At 39.3% G+C, this 20,131-nt stretch overlaps 2 protein-coding genes across 4 annotated transcripts; one reads left to right on the plus strand and one right to left on the minus strand.

The window, feature by feature from the left end:
* Positions 1–1,851: 1,851 nt before the first annotated feature.
* LOC147549490 (uncharacterized) lies at positions 1,852–11,167 on the minus strand. Of its 3 annotated transcripts, none has more exons than XM_086669169.1 (6): positions 10,799–11,167; positions 10,069–10,259; positions 9,882–9,969; positions 2,835–3,326; positions 2,706–2,747; positions 1,852–2,585 (listed from the first exon to the last, which is right to left on the minus strand). In XM_086669169.1, exons 2-6 carry the CDS (start codon positions 10,248–10,250, stop codon positions 2,001–2,003), a joined length of 1,389 nt encoding a protein of 462 aa, XP_086525295.1. In that variant the 5' UTR covers positions 10,251–10,259; positions 10,799–11,167; the 3' UTR covers positions 1,852–2,000. The 3 variants fall into 3 exon arrangements, with proteins under 3 accessions (XP_086525295.1, XP_086525297.1, XP_086525296.1); XM_086669171.1 differs by having other exon boundaries at positions 10,069–10,252; positions 10,799–11,142; XM_086669170.1 differs by lacking the exon at positions 10,799–11,167 and having other exon boundaries at positions 10,069–10,740.
* Positions 11,168–14,780: 3,613 nt separating this feature from the next.
* On the plus strand, positions 14,781–15,566 carry LOC147549491 (uncharacterized). Its single transcript, XM_086668309.1, has one exon. The coding sequence runs from the start codon at positions 14,781–14,783 to the stop codon at positions 15,564–15,566; it is 786 nt and encodes a 261-aa protein (XP_086524435.1).
* Positions 15,567–20,131: the final 4,565 nt, after the last annotated feature.

Genomic DNA, 20,131 nt, shown 5'->3' on the forward strand with positions numbered 1-20,131 from the left:
GTGATTTCGAAGCAAATTTTCCTTTCTCTGAATGGATCCATACAATTGTATCCTTCATGTGAGGTCTTCCTAATTGGATTTTGAGTATCTCTCTTGTTGAAATATCATCAAATATGGATCGAATTAAGCTACATCTCCACCGATTTCCATTTTTTATCAATTCACATTCCATTTTAACATTTGTTCTGTTACATGGATTTTCATATTTACAAGGTTTAAAACCTCTTAATGTTGTATCCATGGGCCTTCCCATATATTAATTGATATGCCATCACCAACTGTATAACACAACCAACTTGCCAAAAATCTCTTGCTTCTAACATACTCCTCCAAATACCTGTGACAGAAGTATTATTAATATGGGTCTAAAAGTTGTAAAGTTTTAGAGTTTTAGATATTTCGCTTTTAGAAGTTTTACCCAAAGTGAAGTAGGTTCGATCGGAAACCTCCAGACATGTTTTCTTACGAGAGATTTATTTACTAATTCCGTATTACGAATACCAAATCCACGTAGCTTAACGCTTTTCTGCAACTTTTTCCAACTCAAGTAATGTTGTTTTCTTATACTTTGTCCCCATTAGAAATTTCTTGGATATTTTTCCAAGTGTAGACCCTAATTAAGTTAAGCATTTGAGAGAGTGTTTTCTAAAGGTCAGCGCTTTGGGGAAATCTAAATAGTTTTTGGGGTGTGAAATTTTAAAGAGAATATGTAAAATTTTGAAAATTTTCTGGAGAAATATATTTTATAGGGAAATTTTCCACCTCACCTCTCTCTCTTCTCCGACAAGGTCGCCGGCCGGAAATTTTCTGACCGGCGACCATGAAAAAAACAAAACTTTTTTTTTTATTTCATCTCTCCTCTCTCTCTATAAAAAAAAAAAAAAAAATTTCATCTCCTCTCTCTCACTCTAAACTCCGACGAAAGGGGTTTCCCTTCGCCGAAGGTCGTCCGGCAGACCTTGAAGGTCTACTCGAAGCAGACCTTGTAGATCTGCTCGAAGCAGATCTGGAGCAGACCTTGAAGGTCTGTTCCGGCAAACCTTGAAGGTCTGTTCCGGCAGACCTTCTAGGTCTGCTGGTTTAGAAAGAGAGAGAGGAGAGATGAAATAAAAAAAAAAAAATTATGTTTTAAGGTCGCCCGCCGGAAAATTGGCCGGCCGGCGACCTTTGCCGGTGAAGATGATGAGGTGGCAGAGAGAATAGATGAGATGGAGGAGAGAGAAGAGGTGAAGTGGAGAGAGAGAGGTGAGGTAGGAGAGAGAGAGAGGTGAGGTAGGAGAGAGAGAGGTGAGGTGGAGAGAGAGTGAGGTGAGGTGGAGGTTTTTATTTCTCCATAACAACTTACAAAATAAAATTATCAAACAAAATTGACTAATTTTTTACCAAGTCTTCACACCCCGGAAACTATTTAGCTTTCCCCAAAGCGCTGGCCTTTCTAAAACTCCCACAAAAAGCTTAGATGGCATTAGGGTTTTTTAATCTTGCATTGAAGATTCTAATGTTTTAATGTTTCCTTCCGTTGATCAGATTGATTCCTAGGCAATTTAAGGTTCTCTAGCTATTTGGAGATGGGTCATGCAAGCTGTTAGTGATGAAATTTCTTCAATCCGGATTTGTTCAATCTGGGCAGTTGAGTTCATTTAACAGCACAGATGACATTTAGGGCAGGTGGGGATAGTGCTTTTTATGAACCTAACTTGAAAAACAAAATTAATAAGCAAACTTTAACTTCTCTTATGCCAGCCAAGCTTAAAATCATATATCATCTTTCAGGTCTAGAATCCTCTCTGTTCGAAATTTTGCAAAACAATGGATTCATAAGCAAAAGCTACCAAATAGAAACCAGACCTCTAATCAAAATAACCATCATTAATTTACTACATAGATCAACTGTTGAATAAAAGTTTTCTTCTTCATAACTATACTTACAATGGAAATAGCTATTTCAACAAGGGCCTTCAGATATTGAAAAAGAAAAAGGGTCCTATCATATCTGTGATTTAGGGTTTCCTACGTTTATAAGTGCTCATTCTTGCCAAAACATCTGCTACATCAACACCATGAGTATTCAAGGAAGATCCAGATTGAGATTCATTCACATTTCCATTGGCGTTAACAGCTTCTCTAGGTGGACCAACGACCAACTCCTCCAACTGTTTTACACGTTCTTGTTGGGCTTGAAGTAATTGATGCTGGGCCTGCACCACAGCTCGAGTACTCTCTAGCTCGGTCTGTTGACACCGTGTCAATACACGTTGCCTCTCGAGTTCAAGCTGCTGACTCTGGGTTAAAGACCGTTGACTCTCGAGTTCAGCCTTCTGAGTTTGGGTAAGTGCACGCCAACTCTCGAGTTCTGCATTCTGGCTCTGGGTTAATGCACGTTGACTTTCAAGTTCAGCTGTTTGAGTCTGGGTTAATGCTCGCCGACTCTCAAGTTCAACCTTCTGGCCTTGTACTAATGCTCGTTCGGCATCAAGTTCGACTTGTAGACTCTTAATCAGTGCAAGTGATTCCCTTGTATCTCTATGGGATGATGTCGTAGATGATAATGACGTACTCCGCTGTTGTATGGTAGTTCTTCCTACCTACAAACACAAAGATATTTCATATCAGGCTGAGGTTCAATAATTGATGTGGTATAAAATATTTATGCATCATGAATATAGCAAATGGTATAATAACAAAAGTCCAAGTAGTTCTGCTACCTCTTGTTCAATATCGGGTTTATCACCATTGTTAGCTTCTCTCTGTAAAGAAGATGTTTGAAACAAAAATAAGTAAATGAAATGTTGTATGTTGAATAACTAAAAATGTATAAACAGATCAGATTATACCTCATCGTCTTCGTTGCCCACTGCCTGTACAACTTCCACTTTTTGCACGAGTTTCCAATTTGATCTGAACTTATGGTCGTCGAGGAAAAACACCTGTTGTGCTTCAGTTGCAAGAGCGAAGGGTTCATTCTCGTACCACTTATTCTCAAGACTCACATTTATGCTGGTAAAGTTACCATCCTTTTGAATTTTATTTTCCTTAGGGTTCGTGTTGAACCATTCACACTTGAATAGCATAACACGGTTTCCAAATTTATAGACCAATTCAACAACGTCGGTTACGAAACCATAAAAGTCAACAACTTCTTTATCGTGTTCCCGAACTACAAGCAATCCGGGATTTGGGGCTTTTAGTCGCTTATCACGTCTAATCCAAAAGCACACTCCTTTAACCACACAACCCGGGTAAGATTTCATAAATTCAGGTCCACAGGCTAATGAGAACATTCCATTAGTCGCTTCCGGCGACTCTTTATGACGCAAGGACTTCATCTGAATCAAAAAATAGTGTACATGACTAAATGTATCAAAATACATACTAATGGAAGACCAATCAGTGTTACTGTGTTACCACAATAAATTCTAGAGAAATACACAAGTAAAACCAAAAATGGAAGACATTATGTTAGACCAACAAACTACGGCATGGTGCTTCCAAATAATTTCCAAGAGACCAAAGTGACCTCAAACGAGCTATAGCATGGTGCTTCCAAATAAATTGTGTGAATGTTTTTTTAACATCAAATAAATTGGTATAGAATGTCTTTTTAACATCAAATAAATTGTGTGTGAATGCTAAATCAGTATCTCGATACGGGATGAGACAGGGAAGTCAAGTGACTTGGTACACAATGATGGAGTTGACTCTAACAAGTTCCCTAATATTACAGACTCACTAAAACTGAGATCCTTAGACACATGTGAGTAAGCACCAGTGAGAACTATCCCAGAGATCTTTTAGGTGATCACCTCTGTCACTTTGACATGAAGAGAGGAAAGGTTACAAATCAAAAAGTATCTCAGACAGAAATAGATTCGTCCCTTTTAGATTTAAACCACCAAAATAACTGATGTAGAACAAGAAGGGGAACTGAAGAAGAAAATAATTGTATTATATGATAGATAAGACTAGTATCACACTAATAAAAGCTAGGAATCACTTCTAGAGTCCGCAAGCATCACACCTATGGGTACGGTTTGCATCACACAAATATAAATAGCTTGAATAGCTGCTAAAAGAACTGTTTGTCCCCACACAGCAGGAATACAACCCTTATACAGGCATAAAACTAACCCTTGACTTCCCATACTACCATTCTAGACGTTTTAAACTTCTAAACTGCTAGGATACTAAAAGACATTAGAAAGAACATTAAAGAAAATGGCCCACATTATTCAAGATTCCAAGTGAGCCCTTCATCTAGGACGTGCCATATCAGAATTTAGGTCTTAGAATCTTTCTTTTGACCTGATACATCTTTAGTGGTTGTTGTTTCCATTCATCTTTATCAACTCTCACTCGCTTGAGAAACTTGACCTTGGTGAGTTAACTGGATGAAACTTCTCACAACGTTCTTGGTCGAGTCTTTGAAACTCATCATCTCTAATCCATGTCAAATCGGAAAGTAGTCGTCCCCTCCATTAATCAAATACTTTTGATCACCACCTTCCCTAGTAGAAACAATTTGATGATTAACGACGCTTTCAATTTCTTGTTTTGAATGTGGGTTGTAGGTGAATGATCGGCTCTTTTTCAACTATTAGCTGTCGTGTTCATTGCACAAAGTAAGATCCTCAATGTTTTTTTTTTTTTTGGAAATGGAAAGATCTTCAATATTGAACACATTACTTGTGCCTATACCTTTGGGTAAGTCGAAAATACCTGTAGGCTATCGTGCGGCGTGCGGGTCTGATTCGTTCCACAACCATAATGCTATCGTGCGGCGGGTAAGCCGAAAGATTGCAATCAGCAATCAAAACTATAAATCATATGCCGATTTAAGGAGAAAGTTTTTCGAGTTTAACGAGGGAGACATGTATGGACTAGCACTTCTAAGTGAAATTTCTTAAAAATACCTGTAGGCTATCGTGCGGCGTGCGGGTCTGACTCGTTCCACAACCATGTCTCCCTCATTAAACTCGAAAAACTTTCTCCTTTAATCGGCATATGATTTATAGTTTTGATTGCTGATTGCAATCTATCTGCTTACCTCATCATGTATGTCCCGAATGTGCTCACTAAAAGCATCTGCTTCAGCACTATGGCGTGCTTCAATTGGTAAACAGGTAAAGAAACCAAATCCATAGGCTTCTTTAGCATTATACCAGTTGCTATTTGTCAATTTCAAAGGGGATGCGACCAGTAGATCTCGTCACTGAACTATTATAAGAAAATCCAGCCATATGAATGACCAGATCCCTGCTAGGGGCAGCATGGCATGTTCACCCACTAGGTAGCGAAGTAAATCACCCAAACTTCAATTAACAACTTCTGTTTGACCATCAGTTTGCAAGTGAAAAGAAGAAGAAAACCTTAGCTTTGTATTAAGCAATTTCCATAATGTTCGCCCAAAATAACTCATGAACCTCACATCACAATCCGAGACAATGGTTTCAGGTAACCCAAGAAGTCGAACAACTTCCCTAAAGAAGAGTTTAGCAATAGAGAATCTGCAGTCTTTATACAAGGAACAAAATGGCCTCAAGGGTTTTTGTAACCTAAAGATAAAGTTCATGTTTAGGTCTTGCCTGGTTCATGAGGGATGGGTAATGACATGTATAACCAGTATTTTTCCGCTTTCCCTTTGATGTTTGACAAGTTCGACACTGAGAAATAACTTCTAAGCAGATCTAATTCATCTTAGCAAATCTAACTCGTCTTAGCAAATCTAACTCGTCGTCATGTCAAACCGATCGAAATACTTTTCGATTTATGTAAGCCAATTAGAAAATAGAGTTAGATCAACCTTTCCTTCAAAATCTGGCACTTTCCTTACTTTCTTTGTGATATCACCAGCTGCATCATGTTCTGGTTCTGTCATATTTCTTGGTGATTCGAAAACACGAGTTCTATGCCTTTGGAGTGTGTTTTTGGGCTGAACTTCTTGACTTCCTCCTCATTATTACCAGCTTCGTCATCTTGTCCCGCAGCTTCAGAATTATTAGCAAGATGGTATGTTCAACTTCCCATCTCTCTTAGTCTAATTTGCATGTCATTGAGTTGGTCTACAGCTCTGAAAAGGATTTCGTCACGCTAGTCATCAGTTATTCTTCCTCTAAAATTTCTTCCAGACCTATTTGCGATACGCAACCTCGCTCTCATACCAAAATGATTTAGGACAGGAAAGAGGAAAGAGAACTGAAGAAGACAATAATTGTATTATAAGATAGACTAGCACTAGTGTCACACTAGTAAAAGCTGGGAATCACTCCTAGAGCCATTAGGCATCACATATATGGGTAGATTTGCATGAATACAAATATAGATAGCTTGAATAGCTGTTGCAAGACACTTTGTTTGTCCTCAAACAACAGGGATACGTCCCTTATAAAGGCATAATCCTAACCCTTATACTACCTTTTCTTCTAGACTTTTGAATTTTTTAACTGTTAGGATACTAAAAAGTAATATAAAGAACGTTAAAGACTTTAAACAAGTGGAACGAATTTGGATTAAGCCCACATTATTTCAAAACCCCAAGTGGGCCCTTCATCTAAGACATGCCAAATCAGAATTTAGGCCTTAGAATCATTTTTTATGTCTCCGACACGCCTTTAGTGGTTGTTGTTGTTGGCTTGTTGCCATTCATCTTTATCAACAACTCAACTTCCTTACGGTCTAGCTGCTCTTCTCTATCCGTTTTCTAACCAGACACTATAACTGTAAGAAAAATTTGTTCTTTTTTCAAAATGATCTTGAATTACTTGCGCGGGTAAAGAGGTTTTAGAACTACATGCAACAAAGGATGGTTCAAGAAGCCAAACAACAAAGGATGGTATAAAGGATTTTTTTGAGATTAGTAGCAGATCAGAAATGAGAGCAGAACTCACCAAACTCATGATCCTTTAGGAGATCAGCTTGAGGCAAAAGTCACGTACTCAATGGCTAAAAGCATGGGACAAAAACTCGGCTTACTTCCATAAAATTATCAACAGTAGAGCCCGCAAAAACAGGATTGGAGTGCCATCATCAAAGAGGATAATCTCATCGCTAAGGAAGCTGAGATCACTGAGGAAGCAGATAATCACTTCAGTACTTTATATAGTGAACCAAACTGGAGGAAACCTGGTATCGACAGTATGCAGTTAAAAAGGATTTCCTCCACAACAGCTTCAAATCTGGAGCAGGAAATACCAGAGGAGATCAAAGGTGCCTTGGACGCTTTAGCCAAAGATAAAGAACCCCAGGTCCTGATGGCTTTCCTTTATCCTTTTTCTAAACGTGCTGGGATATAATCAAAGTGGACATGAGTAACATGATCCAAGACTTTTGGAGTACTGCATATTTACATTGGAGGTTGAACCAGACTTACATTGTTCTCATTCCTAAAAAAGAAGAAAGCTTCAAAGTTCTCTGATTTTCGCCCTATCAGTCTAGTCGGTGGCCCGTATAAAATCATCACTAAATTGCTTTCCATGAGATTTGCTCCAGCTCTAGAAGATATTGTCTCTCCTTTTCAAGGAGCGTTTGTTGAAGGCAGGCTGATTTTAGATGGTGTTCTAATTGCTAATGAACGATTGGAGTCTAGAAAAGAAGGTACCAAGCCTGGTCTCATGGTCAAGGTGGACTTGGAAAAAGCTTATGATAGGGTTAGTTGGGATTTTCTCTACGAAGTTATGAAAAAAAAGGGTTTTGCCTACAAATGGAGGAGTTGGATTTGTGGGTGTATCTCTTCTGCTGCCTTCTCTATTCTAATTAATGGAAGACCTAAAGTCTTCTAGAGTCTCTGAGGCAAGGCGATCCCCATCTCTGCCATGGTGTCTCTCCTGGTAGGAGAAGTATTAAGTAATTGTCTTCAGAAGTCTGAAGAGCTGAACTGGATCAAAGGTTTTAAGGTCAACCACAAAGGTATAGCCATAAATCATTTACAGCTTGCAGATGATACCCTCTTCTTCATAGATGACGACAGAAGCCACCTCAGGAGACTGCGAAATATTTAGTTTCGTACGAGTTGGCCTCAGGTTTAAGGTCAACCTCTCTAAATCCCTCATTTTTCGTGTTAATTACCGAGCAGATGGGTGTCCAAACCCCGCCCATCCTGAGGATTTTGGATGCCAGATAGGAACACTGTCAACCTCCTATCTGAGGCTGCCTTGGATGAAAAGTATAAAGCCAAGAGCCTTTGGGACCCCACTATTGAAAGATTCAACAAGAAGTGTACAAACTTTTAGAACCCAAAATTTGTAGTTTTTATATGGTTGCAGTCCCTGGTCCCATTTTCATTACTTTAATAAAATGTCGTTTCTTTCACTCTTTATTTCCCTTTGAACTGTCTTTGCAACTTGGAAAGGTAAATCTTTATCTCGTGGAAGTAAACTCACCCTTCTGAAATCAGCTCTACAAGCCCTACCGCTGTACTTCATGCCACTTTTCTCCATGCCAGTGGGTACATTAAAGGATTCGGACAAGAAAATGAGCAACTTTCTATAGGATAGGGCTAACGTAGAGAAACGTATGCATTGGATTTCTTGGTTCATCATATGCCACTGCACTAGCAAGGGGGCTAGAGGTAAAGGACCTCGACAAGATAAACCAAGCTCTCCTTTCGAAATGGCTCTGGAATTCGAGAATTAAGAAGGTAAACTTTGGACCACAATTATTTCTGATAAATATGGCTCAAATATGTCAAAGTGAAAACTAAATAAACATAAGAGAAGATATGGTTGTGGAGTTTGGAGGGGGATCCAGAACAAAATCGAGAAGTATTTGAGCCTCACAAAATGGAAGCTGGAAAATGGCCGTAAGATCAGCTTTTGGAATGATATCTGGCTCGGAGATAGCACTCTGAGTGAATCCTTCCAGAGTTATACTTGATCACAGTACACAAAGAGGCCACTGTGACTCAATCCTATAGTGCCCCTCATGAATCTTGGGAGCTCCACTACCACAGGAACTTTAACAACTGGGAAGTCCAAATGGTCAGAGACCTCCTTGCCTCATTGAGCCCATTCACCTCTCAAATGATCCTGACTGTAGAGTATGGAGAGTTAAAGAGGATGATGCCTTGAGCGTAAAAAACTTCTACAACGGGATGTCTAGGAAGGAAGCTCATCTAAGCTCAGGAGCCATCATGAGGATTTGGAAAACCCCAATTCCTCCGAGGATTAGCTTCACCTTATGGGCAGCAGCTTTACAAAGACTCCCAACTATGGATCATCTTAAGAGAAGAGGTATGGTGTTAGTGAACAGATGTGCTTCATGCAAATCAGATGAGGAGACAGTAAACCACCTCTTCCTACACTGCCAGGTAGCCACTGAACTCTGGACGTTTTGCCTTAAATCTTTCAAGATAAAATGCTGCTTCCGAAGATCCTTGGAACACACTCTGGAGCAATGGGCAGAGATGAAAACTAAAACATCAAGAAGACAAATCTGGATGATCATCCCAGCGTCTACAGTTTGGAATCTTTGGAAGGACAGGAACAACAAGATTTTCAAGGAAGCTAACACTAAAAGCAAAGTGGATATAGAAGATGTAAAGGGGACAACTTTAGCTTGGTCTAGGATCATTATAGAATTTTAAGGATGTTTCTTTTTTAGATATGGTAGTTAATTGGGATGCTTGGATGATGTAACAAGTCTCCATAACTACTCTTCCGTTGTTGGTTTTTCTCTATTTTGTATAGTTTACCCCCTTTTTTTCAATATATATTCATTCAAAACTTCAAAAAAAAAAAGGTATAAAGGTTTTAGATCTACATGCTTTAAGATGATTTATCAAGTAAACTTTCGGTAGTCAACTATTGCTTGATGCTTTGGAATTCAGGTATGTAATACATTTTTTCTAACTCTTGATCATATATATTGTAGAAAAATTTCATACTTACTAGATTTTTTAGCCATTCAGCAAATTGTTTTTGTTGTATATCGGATAAGTTGTCACAACTTTCGATTCCCAATTCTTTCATGTATTTTCTGCATAGCTCATACCCCATAGAGCCAATAACAAATGGTCAATTACTACATGTAGGAAATAAATTAAAATGAAACTACATAGTGAGAAAATTCACTCACTCTAAATACGGTTGGACTTCTTGACATCTACTCAACACATACAAATGAGCCTTATCGATCTCTGGCCGAGTTAATCGCTTATACTCATCTCGACCAATTGGGCGTGCATCTTGAGAGAAAACTGATAGTCCTGCCTCTGGTTGAGCAAGATTTACTGCATCTTGCGTTGTGGCTTTCGCCATTTCTACAAGCTACAATTTTCATTATAATTTTAATTGAACCAATTACCCACTCTCACACTTAATCTCATAAATGTTCTTCGTACTATACTTATACTACTGAAAAGAAATAACAAAACAAACCAATTGCTAGCATAACAAATTTGGCATCGCGGGTAATATGACAAGTGATTCATGTCTGAGTGAAGCAGAAAATATTTTTCACAGAACATCAAAAGATCGATGTTTCTAATGTTTAGGTTTGGGTTTTCTTGAATTATACCCAAAAATGAACACTTAGAATTGCATACTACTTGTTTCCAGGCGAAATTGTATCTAGATAAAACCTAACTTCAACATTTCCAAACTCTCATTGAACAAACATCATGCAGACTATAAAATTACTCCAAAAATAAAGATAGGTTAATAATTTACAGAAAGAAAAAAAAAAGACACAGGTTTCACACTTCAACACCACTCGACTCAAGTACACAAGTCTAAACTCAAAGAACCCAACAATGCTTGCAAATATACAAGGAAACCCCTAATTAATAACAGAGAGAATAGCTTACCTGAAATTTGACTCAGAGACCTCTTCAAGGCGATTCTTTCGGTTTCTTTTCCCTAATTTCAAGATCTACTCCGCAACTGAGAAGATCGAGAGAGATGGGTTCGAGAGAGATGGGTTCGAGAGAGAGGAAAACGGGTTTTCAGTTGCCTCACTAGTGAAGAAGCGAAGGAAAGTGCTGGGCCATCTGAGCCGACCTTGCTTCCGATAAGAAAATCAAGAACAGCCCGCACAACCCTAAAGATGCACGCGGGAAATTTCGATCATTTATTGCCACTCTTTTCGTCTTTTGGATGTTATACGTTTTCAAAAAGAAAAATGATAGAGAACAAGAAAATCCAGACATACTCTAGACATACATCTTATGGGGTTTGCCGTAATTCGTTATTTAGTGAATTAAAATCATCGAAAACACGAATCACAGCAAGTCACATAGGATGTATGTCTAGAATATGTCTGGATTTTCTTGAGCTTAGGTCCGAAAATTGACCCACTTGATAAGACTTCAAAGCCGATAGGTGTACCATCCCATTTACCACCTTCTTGACTGTATGAACTAAGACAAGGGTTGATAGTGTTGACATAAACTCCAAAATTCTGGATGTTAGAAGTTCGATTCTCATAAGAGGTGGAATCCATGGTTATTAAAGGTACAAATAGTGTAATAAGTTTGTTGGGCTTTAGGCCTCTTTCATGTTGGTGGGTTTTAGGCCTCTTTCATGTTGGTGCGTTTTAGGGTTCTTTCATTATTAGTTTAACTTAGGCGATTATCGTGTTTATCACATCTTCATGATGTATCAATGCCTCTTTCATTATTAGTTTAACTTAGAGCATTTCCAATGGGACACTCAGACCCTAAAACTTAGAGTGCCACTCAGGATTTATAGATCTTTTGTTAAAAAACCTTCTCCAATGGGACACTCTACTAGACACTCTATGATGATGTGGAACATTTATTAATAGAGACACTCTAAAATTAGAGTCTCCTTAAGAGCATCTCCAATGGGACACTCTAACAAAAAGTTTAAAGTTTAGTTGTCAAGTGTCAAGTAAAGATTCTCTTTCCTAAGTGTCAATATAAAGAAACTCTAAAAAAAATTTGTCTCCAATGGAGATCTCTAAAATCTCTCCATTTAATACGCATGTCACTCTTAAATTGAATAGAGAAAAAGTAGTTGAAAATAAAAGGTTTCTATTGTTTAAATTTTAAAGTGGCACTTAGAGAGTCTCAAAGAGACACTCTAGTTTTAGAGTGTCTTTCTTGAGTGTCTCTATAATAAATGCTTCCACATCATCATGGAGTGTCAAATAGAGTGTTCCATTTTAGGAGAGAGGTCGGTGGACGGGTTTTTTTTTTTAAGAGAGAAGCTCCGCGGTGACGTCAGCTCTCTCCTCTCCTTTCCACCTTCCAGAAACCCTGAATGCGCCGTCATCATCATTCAATTCCTGCATAGAACCCTAGATCAAGCTGCTACAGTCTCTCACGCGTAATTACCATTCAAACTTCTCTCATTTAATTTTGTCGTCTCTCATCCTCCACTCACCCTCAATCGAACCACTACCCAATCATCATTCAATCCTCTCTTCTCCCTTCACCGGCAGTGCATGCATGGTCAGCAACTTCAAGAAGAAAGCGATTCTATTGGGGTACTCATCAGATCAAGGTATAATCAACTGCAAATCTCCTTCTACCGAGGTAACTAAGCGACACTCAACCATTTCATTATAGCCTATTTAACGTTTTCTCTTTCCTCTTTTATTGGTTTAGCGTGAGCTTTATAGTTTTCTGTTTTGTTTGCTTCTCGATTTCTCTTCTTCTCTCTCTCTCTGGTCTTTGCTGTCTTTCATTCTAGTATGTCAACAGTCGCGTCCGACGAGTAGACAAGGCTGGTGGGTGGCACCACCCAATCCCTGGGCATGCATGGTGATTATTTCCTGGTGCTTTATCTTCTACTACCTTCCAGTTTGGGGTTATTTAAACCCTGGTTCAGCTTCTTCTCCGATCACCCTTCTTACCCATCTCCCCATTGTCATACCCTCTTACATAACCTATTTCTGTCTTCTCATGGCTACTCACTTCGCTGTCTCCCCTCGTGGTCATCTCTCTCTAAAATATTCCAAACCCTCCACTAACCCAGAGCTGCAATCCATCACCCAAGGATTTGTGGCAAGATGGTGCTGCCCGAAAGCAGCCACTCTTGCTCAAATCAAAAAAATGCTCTTTCCTCTCACCATCTTTTTCAGAGACTGTCACTATACTTCTTTGGAGGGCCCTGTCAATATTTTCCTTATCAAGCCAAAAAGCCTTTTTATCCTTAACGCTTTGAATTTTGGTCGACCGTGGATACTGAAAGAAATGATGTTAGTGCTGAAACAAGTTGACTTCCCACTCACTGAGGAGATCAATGATCTCTTTTATGAGCCAATGTGGTGTACTTTGTACAAAATCCCTATGGCTATTCAAAACAAAGAAGATTTGGACACTATTTTTGAGAGAAAGGGCAAAATTATTCAGGTGAAGCCTAGGAACTTAGGTTTTGTGGACAACAAGGTGATTAGGGTGCATTTCTTATACGATGTTAGATCTCCTCTGTTGGCTACTATCAATCTCATGTTCGTGGACAAGGAAGTCAATATTAATATTAGTTATCAAAAATTCCTAGGTGCAATCTGTCATTCGTGCAGAATAGTAGATCATCCATTGGGACCTTGCCCACCCCTCATCCCTATTTCCTCTTCTGATGATGAAGAAGATCCCAATTATGATCCGATGGAAGACAATGAAGATGAAGTACCAACTTTGATAGCCCCTCCCCCTTCTCCTGTCCATCGAACAATCCCACCCCACCAACTGTTTACTCCTTCTGGCAAAAGGCACAGGTCTAACTCTTCTCATCATTCTATTAGCTCATCTGATGAGTCTCAAGATCATCACTACTACCCTTCTATGATGCTTGACAACTTGGAAGCTCGAACCTTACTGGAAGAATCAAATGTTCTATCTCGAAGTCTGGAAATTCTCACTAACCAGGGCTCGGAGGGTGCCGTAATTCCACCAGCTTAGTCTATCTCGTCTCTGTTGTTGTTTAGGTTGTCTTTCTTTTAGTTGGTTGCTTTAGTCTGTTTTATCTTGTCTGGTCTTTTGTTGGAGATCTTGTCTAGTCTTGGTCCTTGTTTTGGTTACTCAGGTACAATCGCAAGAAGTTGCTCCCTCCTTCGGATTCAGTAGGTAGAAGGAGGGATTATTTTGTTGCCTCTTGCTCAGTGTACCTGAGTCTTTTGGATCTTTGTTTTGTGGTTTGTTTAAGTTAGTGTTATGTAATCGGTTATTAGTGTTATGTAATTTCAGTGCTTATGATCTTATTTTCTTTCTTTTGGTTTCTGTTGGATTAGTTGTGTTCGGTTATTCTAAGGTTTGTTTAGCTCCAGTTCTTCTTGGGTGTGCTTCGGTTTAGTGAGGACCTTTGTGGTTGCTCTTTTCCTTTTTAGAGGCGCGCCCAGGGTGGACCTGTTTTGGGCTTGTTAGGTTCCTGTTTTGTTCTTTTGGTGGACTGGTGCCCCTAGTTTTTTGCGATTAGGGTGGGCCTCCCTGTTTGGCCTTTTTCGGTCTTTCGACCCATGAATAGGCCCCCCAATGAAACCCTCTCCATTCTTGCTTGGAATGTGAGGGGTTGTGGAAACTTCCTCAATAGAAAGCACCTCTGGTCGCTTATCAAGGAGCACAAGCCGGACTTCATTTTTCTATCCGAGACTAAATGTATGAATACGAACTTAGGTAGACTTCTCAACCTCCATTCGGACTATAAACTCTTCTCGGTAGAGCCCACTAACAAAGCGGGGGCCTTGCTTTCTTTTGGAATCACAATTATGATTTAGATATTCAGTTCCCTGATAAAAATATTATTCATATTAAAAGTGCTCCTAACAGTTATCAGTCTGAATTCTACATCTCGTGCTTTTATGGTTGCCCCTACAATAAGGATAGAATGAAACCTTGGGATATGCTTCACACCATTGCCCCGAACCCCAAAAACCCTTGGTTAATCATTGGTGACCTCAATACTATTCTGCATCCATCGGAAAAAAGTGGATCCCACAACTCTCTTCCCCCTCATGCTAAACATATTCGCTCTCATATTAATAATCTTGGTCTTCAGGATCTAGGTTTCAATGGTGCTCCATTCACTTGGTCTAATAGACAATTTTCTGGAAATCTTATTCAAGAAAGATTAGATAGAGCTCTCTCAAACATGCAATGGCTTTCGGAATTCCCGGATTCCTCTGTTCACCATCTGCCTGGAGTAGGATCTGATCACCTCCCCATTCTCTTCACTAATAAATCCAGAAATCTCAGAGGGCGCAGACCCTTCAAATTCATCAGAACTTGGATGGCCCACCCGGAATGTGGGCATTTCATCCGGGATAATTGGTCTTTGTCTGCTAACCTCATCCAGAACAAGCTGAACTCCCTTGCCATTAATTTGGCTCACTGGAATAAAACCGTTTTTGGGCATATTGACAGGAAAATAAAACGGCTTGTCGATGCCATTCAGTCAACTCATAATGAAGACCTACTTCGTTCGCTCAATACCCAATTGGAGGAAGCTTATAATCTTCAAGAAAGCATATGGAAGGAAAAATCGAGAGTGATGAATATTCAGTTGGGAGATAGGAATACCAAATTTTTTCATGCTAAAGCTATCACTCGTAACCGGAAAAATCATATCACCGCAGTCCTTAAGAATGATAAACTTGGAGTGATGATCCCCTAGAAATAGCTCAGCTCTTCTCCGACCACCTCCTCAATATTTCGTCCACCACGAATCCCGCGGGCTCGAGTCAAATCTCTAAAATTCTAGCCAATCGTCTGAAATTGACGCTTCCTGATATTATTTCCCCTTTACAAGCAGCTTATGTTCCTGGCAGACAAATCACTGATAATATCATCATTAGTCAAGAATTGTTCCATATCTACCGTACTAAACGTGGTTCGAAAAGCTTCTTTGGTCTTAAACTAGATATGTCTAAAGCTTTTGACCGGATTGAATGGTCCTTCCTGGAATCCATTATGGTCAAGCTTGGCTTTGATGAGCATTGGATTCGGCTTATACATTCGTGTATAGCCACCTCTACCATGGCGGTCCTTATAAATGGTCGTCCGGGACCCACTTTTAATGTTACTAGAGGTATTAGGCAAGGAGACCCGCTATCCCCTTTCCTCTTCACTTTGGCTATGGAAGGGTTGAGTCGCTTATTGACTGCTCAAGATAGCCCTCATAAATTCATTGGGATTAATATCCCCCGTTCTGAGTTCATGATAAATCACCTCCTTTTTGCTGACGACTGTCTCATCTTCGGGCTGAACTCTCTAGATAATATCAGTAATCTTCTCCACATCCTAAAGATATTTAGCGAAGCCTCGGGTCAAGTCATTAACTATAAAAAATCCACCATCTTCTTCACCAAGAACACCCACCACAAATTCAAGAGAATGATTATCAAGTCTCTCAAAGTTCAGCAAGCTTCTTCTCTCGATAAATATCTGGGCACCAATCTCTTTATTGGAGCCAAGAAAAAACAAGCTTTCTCCTCTCTTATTGACCAAGTTCAGAATAAGCTATCCAAGTGGCAGACCAACCTTCTTTCTCAAGCTGGTCGCTCCATAGTCATCTCGACTATTACGGCGGTCGTTCCCCGATACCAGATGCAATGCTTTGCCCTCTGATGGGCCTAAAATAGGTCTATTCCCGCAAGTATACGGGGTCAAGTTATAGTATTTATAATAAGATCGAGTATCGTCCCAAGAGATAGGTAGGTAACTTCAGATATTGACGGCGAGTTTAGCCTAATAATTAAAATGTCAATAGCTAACTTAGACTAACACACTCACACACCCCATTTCATAGATTTGATGATTGATATGTAAGAAATAAGAAAACGAATAAAACTAAATAAACTAACTAAGAGAGAGATAAGAAGATATCTAAGGTTATAAAATCCACCGCATAACTTCACTTTATAAAACAAGCACTTAATTACTTAAATCTCTTTTGTATTTACTCGGGATCCAATATAATGAACTATTTGGATTCCGGATGACATTCTAGATAAAGCAATTTTATAATTACTAATTCTAATTGTCTACCTTATAGAGATTCGGATTGCTAAACTATTATTCATCATCTAAAAAGCATACTCCATCTAACAACTTAACGAAAGTATGAAATATCTAATTATGAGACATGAGTAATGGAAAGAAAATCCAATCCATATAGATAAACAATCAATAGACATTAAAGCACATCAAGGGATTTAATTAATCAAGAACAAGTATTATAAAGATCCAAAATGGGTTTCATTCACAACCTTAGATTGCTAAATTAACTATACATGGAATCTAGAATAACATTCATTGACATTGTAAAATAAATGAAAATACTAAGAAATTAATGGAAAGAAATCACCAAGAATGCTCAAATTCCATATCCCCGTGTATCTCCAATTTGTCCAAGATTTGCTCCATTTATGCTCAAGAATGTTACTCCAAGAAATCCAAGTAATAGCTATTTTATTGCCACCCAAATAAGAAAAAGAAGGAAAAGAAGGAAGAAATTAGATGTAGAAAGAAGTTAGCAAGAAGAGATGAAAGGGGATAAAGATGATGGAAGAATATGGAAGAAAGAAGGAGATGACTATTAATGGTAGAAAGAATAGTGGTAGAGAAGAAAGTAGTAGTATTAGTAGAGAAGATAGAAAAAGAATGGGAAAAATGGATTAGGTTGAAGAAAGAAATAGGTAAGAAGAAGTAGAAGAAAAGAAGTGGCTTAGAAATTAGATAAGGAAGCCATTTGAGAGGGTTGTTGAAGTCTAGGTTTTAATGGAGGAGAAAGGGATTTATTTATAGGTGGGTTTTGGTTTTGGTTGGGTTAAATGGTAAAAAGTGGGAAAATGAGGGCTAAAAGGGTTTAAAAAGGGCAAAACCCTAGTTAGGCTGGCGGCTAGGGTTTAAAGTTGGGAATTCGGATTATTGGATATAGCCGGATGTAAGATAATAGGTCGCGGTTGGGACAGCAGCCGTCTGATCTTGGCGGGCTCGAATCTGGACGGACAGGAGACAACCACGCGTCCCGGAAGCATAAAAGTTAAGCTGCTTCGGCTGCACGGAATAAGTATAAAACACGGGATGCACAGAAGCCGTCGGATCTCAAAAACGCGGTAGCGGACGACCAAGATTAAAACGTGGGCTCGGGATGCACGGAGTTAAGTTGCAACGGGCTACACAGAAGCATCAACCGTCGATCCGGGACATGCGGAGAAGAACGGTCAAGATTAAAACGTGTGATTGGGGCTACCGGGTTAAGTTGCAACGCGCTTCACTGGATCAAGCTTATAAGGGCCACTTCGCTGCTGAGCGCTAACACGGGAACCGCGTATACCAACCTCCATACATCGACACGTGTCCCTAAGCATACCGCGGGCCAGAAACTTGCCCGAACTTGTACCGAATGCTAACCAAATGTTGACCTGACTTTGACCTTGGTTTATTCCTTCGTCCGGACTCCGATTTGACTTCCGTTTTCTCCTACGGACTCGTCTCGACCTCTACTTTTCAACCACGCACTGACCTTGGCCAAATTTCCAGAATGTCCTTGACTCCAAATGACCAAAATACCCTTTATGCATCTTTTTCTCATTTTTAACCGTTTTTCACACCTAACTCTGCAAAAGACACCTAATCAAGAAAACCAACCATTTTATTACAATAAAGACTCGAAACAGACTAACTCGGCCAATTTAAACGACTCTGATGGGACATTTTCATGACCCATCACCCTCCCGAAGGGGATTAGTAACCGCATGAAGACCATCCAACGGTCTTTTTGGTGGGGAAAAACCAAAACTATTTATACCATTAAGTGGGCTTCTATCTGCCGGCCCCGCAAATTCGGTGGTCTGGGATTCCGAGACCCGAACATAGATAATCAAGCTTTCCTCTGCAAACTTTCGTGGCGTCTACTCAAATTCCCGAATTCTCCGTGGGCTCAACTACTCAAAGCTCAGTATTTTCCGAAGAATTCGAAACCTTTACCAGCTAAACAGTCTAACTCTTGGATCTGGAAATCTATAGTGGCGAGCATGCCAAAGGTCACTAATCTCATTTTTTGGGATATCAATAGAGGTACTCATATAAATATTTGGGAGGATTATTGGATCCCAAATCATAAACCACCAATTCAGAATAGGCACAATTGCCCGTTTGACAAAGTGGCGGACCTCATTTTAGACAATCAATGGAATATGAACTTGTTAAATCTTTATTTTGATAATGATGTAGGTAAAGCGATCCTCAGTATCAATATCCAATCTAATGCTTAGGACACGATGATCTGGACTCTCACCAAATCAGGTAATTTTACGATCAAATCTATGTATTATCATTTAAGGAATGGTTCCCAAGACTATACTCCTACGGAATGGAATTTTATATGGAAAATCCCCACCATTCCGAAAATTAAACTATTCTTATGGAAATGTTGCACTAACAGTTTACCAGTTCGAGGAAAAATTGGCAGATATATTGGAAATATTTATACGTGTCTGTTCTGCGACGAGACGGAAACGATTGCTCATATTCTAATACATTGCCACTTTGCCCGCGCGATTTGGCTGAACTTTGGTTTCAGACCAGATAACTTTACCAACATCCTAGACTGGATAATTTACTGGAAATCTATGAATATAGATAGAATGACGATGATGCCTAAAATAATGTGGTTTATATGAAAGGTGAGATGCGAAAAATGTTTTTCTTCGAAAGAAACTAATCCAATGCAGGTTATCAAAATGATCCAAAATTATACTACATCTATCAAATTACCAACAGAAGGAGAGAAGGAGAAAAATAACAACAACTGGCTTCCACCAGAACCTCCTTTTCTCAAATTTAATGTGGATGCATCATTCATAGCATGCACGGAACCAGCAGGAATTGGATGGATCCTACATGATGAAAATGGAGACTTTGTTGCAGCAAAGACGGATATAACCAGAGGACAAACAACAGAGGAATGTGAATGCCTAGCCATTCTAAATGCAGTACAATGGGCTTCAAATTACAAAATCTCACATCTCCATATCGAAAGCGACAATCTCAACTTAATAAACTACCTCAATGACAATACACGGGAAATCGAATGGCAAACAAAAAAGCTTCTGGTCAACTTCGGAGCATTTTTATCAAACTTCACGGAAACGAGATTCACACATGTGACAAGAACTTTGAATATGAAGGCAGACAAATTGGCGAAATGGGGAAGACAACAGCGGACTCACCGAC

This window comes from Eschscholzia californica, unplaced genomic scaffold (genome assembly GCF_041429995.1).
Source record: "Eschscholzia californica isolate CP2 unplaced genomic scaffold, dmEscCali1.0.p SCAF_3, whole genome shotgun sequence".
NCBI classification, from domain to species: domain Eukaryota; kingdom Viridiplantae; phylum Streptophyta; class Magnoliopsida; order Ranunculales; family Papaveraceae; genus Eschscholzia; species Eschscholzia californica.

Excerpts from the sequence above, each read along its gene's own strand:
- LOC147549490 (XM_086669169.1), bottom strand. The coding sequence starts at position 10,250 with ATGGCGAAAGCCACAACGCAAGATGCAGTAAATCTTGCTCAACCAGAG. Across the intron at positions 9,970-10,068 it reads GAAGTCCAACCGTATTTAGA|AAAATACATGAAAGAATTGG; the intron begins GTGAGTGAATTT and ends TGAGCTATGCAG. Across the intron at positions 3,327-9,881 it reads CTGAATGGCTAAAAAATCTA|ATGAAGTCCTTGCGTCATAA; the intron begins GTAAGTATGAAA and ends TTTTTGATTCAG.
- LOC147549491 (XM_086668309.1), top strand. The coding sequence starts at position 14,781 with ATGAAACCTTGGGATATGCTTCACACCATTGCCCCGAACCCCAAAAAC.